Raw genomic sequence first — 9,016 nt, forward strand, 5'->3', positions numbered from 1 at the left:
TATCTCCGGCTTTGATTTTATTTGATACATGTGACCATATCATCGTAAAGTATGTTTTTTCAATATAGTTTAATCAGATTATTGAAATTTTTTCGGGAGTTTTGCCGTGTTCCGTTCTCTGACTTTGTTGACGATGGAGAGATCCGTGCCACTTGGCTAGTGCGCGTGCTAAATGAAGAGGGAAAGTTGCCGTTCTAAATCCAAACAACGATTGTTCTGGACAAAGGACACCTTGTCCAACATTCTGATGAAAGATCAGCAAAAGTAAGAAACATTTTATGATGCTATTTCATATATCTGTCGTACATGTGAACTAGTCGTGGGCGCCCAACGTTTGGGTACTCTAGCTATACCGAAGCTGCATATCGTAATGAAGTTATTTTTAGAATTCTAACACTGCGATTTCATTAAGAACTAATGGATCTATCATTTCCTATACAACATGTATTTTTTAGTTATGTTTATGAATAGCTATTTGGTCAGAATATGTGTGTCAGAAAAAGTGTCAGGAAAAATCCGGACGTAGTGGGAAAAAGTAGCTAAGTTAGCACAATGTGTAACCATTGATTTCAGGTCTAAATATGCACATTTCCGAACAAAACATAAGTGTATGTATAACCTGATGTTATAGGACTGTCATCTGAGGAAGAAAATCAAGGTTAGTCAAAAATTATATATCTTTTGCTTGTTTGTTACGATCGCTTACTTTTGCTACTGGGAAATTGCTTGTGTTTTTGGCTATTGTGGTAAGCTAATATAACGCTATATTGTGTTTTCGCTGTAAAACACTTGATAAATCGGAAATATTGTCTGGAATCACAAGATGCCTGTCTTTCAATTGCTGTACACTATGTATTTTTCAGAAATGTTTTATGATGAGTATTTAGTTATTTGGCGTTGGTGTCTGTAATTATTCTGTCTGCTTTCGGTGCAATTTTTGATTGTATCTGCAATGTAAACTATGATTTATACCTGAAATATGCACATTTTTCGAACAAAACATAGATTTATTGAATAACATGTTATAAGACTGTCATCTGATGAAGTTGTTTGTTGGTTAGTTTGGTTGGTTCTTGGTTAGTTAGGTTGGCTTTGTGCATGCTACCTGTGCTGTGAAAAATGTCTGTCCTTTTTTGTATTTGGTGGTGAGTTAACATAAATATACGTGGTGTTTTCGCTGTAAAACATTTTAAAAATCGGACATGTTGGCTGAATTCACAAGATGTGTACCTTTCATATGCTGTATTGGACTTGTTAATGTGTGAAAGTTAAATATTTTAAAAATATATATTTTGAATTTCGTGCCCTGCACTTGAGCTGGCTGTTGTCATAAGTGTACCGACGTCGGGCTTGCAGCCATAAGAAGTTTTAAAGACATCATAATCTTGTTATTTTGAACCGAATTATATCAGTTTATGTCAGTATATTGCGATTTTCGGGTATTTATTTTCGTGGCGTTGTAGGAAGTTGGGTATCTCTGGCTCAAATGCTAATGTTTACTGCTAATTGCAACGTTGAAGAGGACGTTCTCCAACCTAGCAACGATTATTTTGGACAAAGGACACCTTTCCCAAGATTCTGATGAGAGTTCATCAAAAAAAGTAAGAACTATTTATGCTGATAATTCGTTGTTCTGTTGACAAATGTCAAATAATAATTCCGCCATGAATTTCGGTACGTCTCGCTTTAGCGCACGCTGTATGCTTGAAGTAACGTTAATTTTAAAAATGTAACCCAGCGATTGCATTAAGAACTAATTTGTCTTTCAATTGCTGTCCAACCTGTATTTTTTTAGTCAAGTTTATGAATAGTTTTCGATTAGAATAGGTGCCTCTCCAAGATGGCGCCGGGACAGATTGCTTGAGGTTTTGGACACTAATCACATTGTATAAGCACGATTTGTGCCGCTAAATATGCACATTTTCGAACAAACTCTATATGCATTGTGTAATATGATGTTATAGGACTGTCATCTGAAGAATTCTGAGAAGGTTAGTGAAAAAATTAATATATTTTGGTGGTTTATACGTTATCGCTATTTTTGCCTTGAATCAGTGCTGTTGTAATGTTTGCTATTGTGGTAAGCTAATATAACGCTATATTGTGTTTTCGCTGTAAATCTGAAATATTGGCTGGATTCACAAGATCTGTGTCTTTCATCTGCTGTACGCTGTGTATTTTTAAGAAATGTTTTATGATGAGTAATTAGCTAATACACGATGGTCTCTGTAGTTATTCTAGTCGCTTTGGTGAGAGTTGTGATAGTGGCTGCAATGGTAAACTATGATTTATACCTGAAATATGCAAATTTTTCTATCAAAACATATGCTATACAATAAATATGTTATCAGACTGTCATCTGATGAAGTTGTTTCTTGGTTAGTGGCTATTTATATCTTTATTTGGTCGAATTTGTGATAGCTACTGATGGAGTAAAAAAATGGTGGAGTAAAGAAGTGGTGTCTTTTGCTAACGTGGTTAGCTAATAGATTTACATATTGTGTCTTCCCTGTAAAACATTTTAAAAATCAGAAATGATGGCTGGATTCACAAGATGTGTATCTTTCATTTGGTGTCTTGGACTTGTGATTTCATGAACATTTTATTATATGATATCCCTGTGGCTTTAGGCTAGGCTATGCTAGTCAGCTTTTTTGATGGGGGTGCTCCCGGATCCGGGTTTGTGAGGCGTTAGAGGTTAACCCCATGTTTCACTGGTCAAGGCAGTGCTGAGTCCATGAGGACAGAAGAGACGTTATGAGTACAGCTCCGTGCTCTGATACTCTGTTTCAATAAATGCACTCTTGAGAATCAGGAGAAAAAAACTACATTTTATTGACACAAACAAGCACACATCAACATAAATAAATGACCCAACAAATATAAAAAATAGCAATGTACAACACTGTTCTCTAATAATTCAGGTAACGGTTAAATTTCAAGTAAAAACGGAAGCAAAGACAAAGTGACACCCTATTCCCTATATAGTGACACCCTATTCCCCATATAGTGACACCCTATTCCCTATATAGTGACACCCTATTCCCCATATAGTGACACCCTATTCCCTATATAGTGACACCCTATTCCCCATATAGTGACACCCTATTCCCTATATAGTGACACCCTATTCCCTATATAGTGACACCCTATTCCCTATATAGTGACTCCCTATTCCCTATATAGTGACATCCTATTCCCTATATAGTGACACCCTATTCCCCATATAGTGACACCCTATTCCCTATATAGTGAAATCCTATTCCCTATATAGTGTAGTGACACCCTATTCCCTATATACTGACACCATATTCCCCATATAGTGACACCCTACATACTGACACCATATTCCCCATATAGTGACACCCTACATAGTGACACCCTATTCCTTATATAGTGACACCCTATTCCCTATATAGTGTAGTGACACCTTATTCCCGATATAGGGGCACCCTATTCCCTATATAGTGACTCCCTATTCCCTATATAGTGACATCCTATTCCCTATATAGTGACACCCTATTCCCTATATAGTGACACCTTATTCCCGATATAGGGACACCCTATTCTCTGTAGTGACACCCTATTCCCTATATAGTGACACCTTATTCCCGATATAGGGACACCCTATTCTCTGTAGTGACACCCTATTCCCTATATAGTGACACCTTATTCCCGATATAGGGACACCCTATTCTCTGTAGTGACACCCTATTCCCTATATAGTGACACCCTATTCCCTATATAGTGACACCTTATTCCCTATATAGGGACACCCTATTCTCTGTAGTGGCACACTATTCCCTATATAGGGACACCCTATTCTCTGTAGTGGCACACTATTCCCTATATAGTGACACCTTATTCCCTATATAGGGACACCCTATTCTCTGTAGTGACACACTATTCCCTATATAGTGACACCTTATTCCCTATATAGGGACACCCTATTCTCTGTAGTGGCACACTATTCCCTACGTACTCCAATAGGGCCTGGTCAAAAGTAGTGCACTATGTAGAGAATAGGGTTCTATTTTGGACGCATGCACTGTATAGAAAAAAGGGTTCCGATAGGGTTCTTTGGCTGTCCCCATGGGAGAACGCTTATTTCTTCCAGGTAGAAACCTTTTTGGTTTCAGGTAGAAAAAGGGTTCTACATGGAATAGGTTTCTCCTATGGGGTACAACCGAAGAAACCTTTTAGGATATGGATAGCACCTTTTTTTCTAATAGTGTAAGGTGCCATTTTGGATACACATTTAGAGATTTTTAGAGTCTTTCATTCTCGTACTCTGGCATCTCAGAGTGCATGCTGGGTAGGGGGGTAAGGGGTACATTGGGAATGTAGTAGAGTGACTCCTGACTGACAGTGGGTGGGGTGTGGGATGGACTATTCACCCCTGAGTCTGAATCCTGAGCCACGGGACCCTCTGGCTGCAGCATCTCTTCTTCACTATATTTCCCCTCTCTTGACTGCAGAGGAAGTGAGGTCACAGAAATCACAGGAAGGGTCTTGGCCTCGGGATGGTCTTTCAGCTTCAGCTCGTCAAGCTCCTGGAAGTTCTTGAGGCGGACCACTTCCTTGTGGGCGGAGCCAGCGTAACACGGCAACAGCACAAAGACTTCCTTACGGAACTTAGAACTCATTCCGAAGTAGATGAGGGGGTTGTAGAAGGAGGCGGATTTAGCGAAGAGACGGGTGAAGATGAAAGTCATGTTGGGGACGTGGTAACCACAGGCAGACCACGTGGAGACCACGGCATAGGGAGACCATGCCATGATGAAGGCTGTGCAGATCACTATGGAGACCTGGAGGAGAAGTGACAGAGAAGAGATGTTAAAAAAGCTACAGGACTGTTTGGCGAGCACAGACTGGAATATGTTACGGGATTCCTCCGATAACATTGATGAGTTTACCACATCAGTCACCGGCGTCGTTAATAAATGCATCGTCGACTTCGTCCCCACAGTGACAGTACATACATATCCCAAACAGAAGCCATGGATTACAGGCAACATCCGCACTGAATTTAAGGATAGAGCTGTCGCTTTCAAGGAGCGGAACACTAATCCGGACGCTTATAAGAAATCCTGCTACGACCTCCAAAGAGCCATCAAACAGGCAAGGACTAAGGACTAAGATCGAATCCTACAACACCGGCTCTGACGCTCGTTGGATGTGGCAGGGCTTGCAAACTATCACGGATTGCAAAGAGAATTGCAGCTGCTAGTTGCCCAGTGATGCGAGCCTACCAGAAGAGTGAAATGCCATCAATGCTCGCCTGAAGGCAAGCAACACTGAACAATGCATGAGAGCACCAGCCATTCCAGACGACTGTGTGATCTAATTTTTCGTAGCCAATGTGAATAAGACCTTTAAACAGGTTAACATTCACAAGGCCTCGTAGGATGCGCTGACCAGCTGGCAAATGTCTTCACTTACCTTTTCAACCTCTCCCTGACTCAGTCTGTAATACCAACATGTTTCAAGCAGACCACCATAGTCCCTGTGCCCAAAAACGCCAAGCTAACCTGTCTAAATGACTATCGTCCCGTAGCACTGACATCTGTAGCCATGAAATGTATTTGAAAGGCTGGTCATGGCTCACATCAACACCATCATCCCAGACACCCTGGACCCACTCCAATTTGCATACCGCCCCAACAGATCAACAGATGACGCAATCTCTATTGCACTCAACACTGCCCTCTCCCACCTGGACAAAAGGAACACCTATGTGAGAATGCTGTTCATTGGCTACAGCTCTGCGTTCAACAGCTTAGAGCCCTCATAGCTCATCACTAAGCTCAGGAACCTTTAACTGAACACCGCCCTCTGCAACTGGATTCTGGACTTCCTGACGGGGCGCCCCCAGGCGGTGAGGATAGGCAGCAACACATCCACCATGCTGACCCTCAAAACTGGGGCCCCTCAAGGGTGCATGCTTAGTCCACTCCTATACTCCCCGTTCACCCATGACTGCGTGGCTGAGCACGACTCTAACACCATCATTAAGTTTGCTGACAACACGACGGTGGTAGGCCTGATCACCGACGACGATGAGACAGCCTATAGGGAGGAGGTCAGTGATCTGGCAATGTGGTGCCAGGACAACAACCTCTCCCTCAATGTCTATGTCCACATCACTAATGAGTTAAAGTGGTCCACATACATCAACACAATCCTGAAAAAGGCACAACAATGCCTCTTCCCCCTCATGATGCTGAAAAGATTTGGCACGGGCCCTCAGATCTTCAAAAAGTTCTACAGCTGCACCATTGAGAGCATCTTGACTGGCTGCATCAGCGCATGGTATGGCAACTGCTTGGCATCCGACAGCAAGATGATACAGAGGGTAGTGTCACGAGCGTCGTCTTGAAAATGACCGGACCAAGGTGCAGCGTTGTAAGCGTACATTTTTCTTTATTTTGAAATGTCGCCAACAAAACAATAAACGACAAAAACGAACGTGAAGCTCCGTAAGGCTATACATGCATAAACGAAGATAACATCCCACAACCTAAAGTGGCAAAACAGGCTGCTTAACTTCTTATGGCTGCAAGGGGCAGTATTGAGTAGCCAGTTAAATCGTGCCCATTTCAAACGGCCTCGTACTCAATTCTTGCTCGTACAATATGCATATTATTATTACTATTGGATAGAAAACACTCTCTAGTTTCTAAAACCGTTTGAATTATTTCTCTGAGTGAAACAGAACTCATTCTGCAGCACATTTCCTGACCAGGAAGTGGAATGTCAGAAATCGATGCTCTGTTCAACTTCCTGCCTATACATGGGCATGATACGTAAGAGTCTACGTACACTTCATACACCTTCCCCTGGTTGTCAAGAGGTGGTGAGAGAAGAAATTTCGTGTTTATCTTGGTCTGAGGTGGAATTAAAGCTCTTTGTATGACGTGACCGTCCATTTCCTGTTTCTGGAGCGCGCGAAAGGGGACATGGATTTGCCTTCTGTTTAGCTGTCGTTATGGACGACTAACATCTCCGGTTTAGATTTTATTTGATACATGTGACCATATCATCGTAAAGTATGTTTTTTCAATATAGTTTAATCAGATTATTGAAATTTTTTCGGGAGTTTTGCCGTGTTCCGTTCTCTGACTTTGTTGACGTTGGAGAGATCCGTGCCACTTGGCAAGTGTGCGTGCTAAATCGAGAGGGAAAATGAACGTTCTGAATCCAAACAACGACTGTTCTTGACAAAGGACACCTTGTCCAACATTCTGACGGAAGATCACCAAAAGTAAGAAACATTTTATGATGCTAATTCATATATCTGTCGTGCATGTGAATTAGTCGTGGGCGCCCAACTTTGGGGTACTCAGCTATACCGAAGCTGGATGTCGTAATGAAGTTATTTTTTTAGAATTCTAACACTGCGATTTCATTAAGAACTAATGGATCTATCATTTCCTATACAACATGTATTTTTTACTTATGTTTATGAATAGCTATTTGGTCAGAATATGTGTGTCAGAAAACGTGTCAGAAAAATATCGTTGCTGTTTAGACGTTGTGGGAAAAAGATGCTACGTTAGCACAATGTGTAACCACTGATTTCAGCTCTAAATATGCACATTTTCGAACAAAACATAAGTGTATGTATAACCTGATGTTATAGGACTGTCATCTGATGAAGAAAATCAAGGTTAGTCAAAAATTATATATCTTTTGCTTGTTTGTTACGATCGCTAACTTTTGCTAATGGGAAATTGCTTGTGTTTTTGGCTATTGTGGTACGCTAATATAACGCTCTATTGTGTTTTCGCTGTAAAACACTTGATAAATCGGAAATATTGTCTGGAATCACAAGATGCCTGTCTTTCAATTGCTGTACACTATGTATTTTTCAGAAATGTTTTATGATGAGTAATTAGGTATTTGACGTTGGTGTCTGTAAATATTATGTCTGCTTTCGGTGCAATTTCTGATTGTAGCTGCAATGTAAACTATGATTTATACCTGAAATATGCACATTTTTCTAACAAAACATATGCTATACAATAAATATGTTATCAGACTGTCATCTGATGAAGTTGTTTCTTGGTTAGTGGCTATTTATATCTTTATTTGGTCGAATTTGTGATAGCACCTGATGGAGTAAAAAACTGATGGAGTAAGAAAAGTGGTGTCTTTTGCTAACGTGGTTAGCTAATAGATTTACATATTGTGTCTTCCCTGTAAAACATTTTAAAAATCGGACATGTTGGCTTGATTCACAAGATGTGTACCTTTCATATGCTGTATTGGACTTGTTAATGTGTGAAAGTTAAATATTTAAAAAAAATATATTTTGAATTTCGCGCCCTGCACTTTGAGCTGGCTGTTGTCATAAGTGTACCGACGTCGGGCTTGCACGCCAAACAGGCTAAGTATGGTTCCCAATCAGAGACAACGATAGACAGCTGCCTCTGATTGGGAACCACACTAGGCCAAAAACAAAGAAATATAGAACATAGAATGCCCACCCAAATCACACCCTGACCAAACCAAATAGAGACATAAAAAGGCTCTCTAAGGTCAGGGCGTGACAGGTAGTGCATATGGCCCATTACATCACTATACCAGGCGGTGTCAAAGGAAGGCCTTAAAAATTGTCAAGAACTCCAGCCACCCAAGTCATAGACTGTTCTCTCTGCTACCGCACGGCAAGCGGTACCGATGCACCAAGTCTGGAACCAACAGGACCCTGAACAGCTTCTACCCCCAAAGCCATAAGACTGATACATAGTTAGTCAAATAGCTACTTGGACTATCTGCATTGACCCCCTTTTGCACTTCTCTTTTGACTTCTGCTACTGCTTATTATCTAGCATACTGCTTGGTCACTTTACCCCCTACCTTTATGTACATATCTACCTTAATTAACTCGTACCCCTGCACATGGACTGGGTACTGGTACCTCGTGTTTATAGCCAAGTTATCATTACTCATCAACTCAGTACTGGTACCCCGTGTTTATAGCCAAGTTATCAACTCAGTACTGGTACCCCGT

At 40.9% G+C, this 9,016-nt stretch overlaps 1 protein-coding gene across 1 annotated transcript in view; it reads right to left on the minus strand.

Annotated features, from left to right (window-relative positions):
* Positions 1-4,268: 4,268 nt before the first annotated feature.
* LOC120042229 (visual pigment-like receptor peropsin) overlaps positions 4,269-9,016 on the minus strand; it is a 47,241-nt gene continuing 42,493 nt past the window's right edge. Inside the window, exon 6 of the mRNA XM_038987097.1 lies at positions 4,269-4,808. Coding sequence (XP_038843025.1) covers positions 4,269-4,808 — 540 coding nt within the window. The remainder of the gene's footprint in view (positions 4,809-9,016) is intronic.

Source organism: Salvelinus namaycush, unplaced genomic scaffold, assembly GCF_016432855.1.
Source record: "Salvelinus namaycush isolate Seneca unplaced genomic scaffold, SaNama_1.0 Scaffold643, whole genome shotgun sequence".
Taxonomy (NCBI): Eukaryota; Metazoa; Chordata; class Actinopteri; order Salmoniformes; family Salmonidae; genus Salvelinus; species Salvelinus namaycush.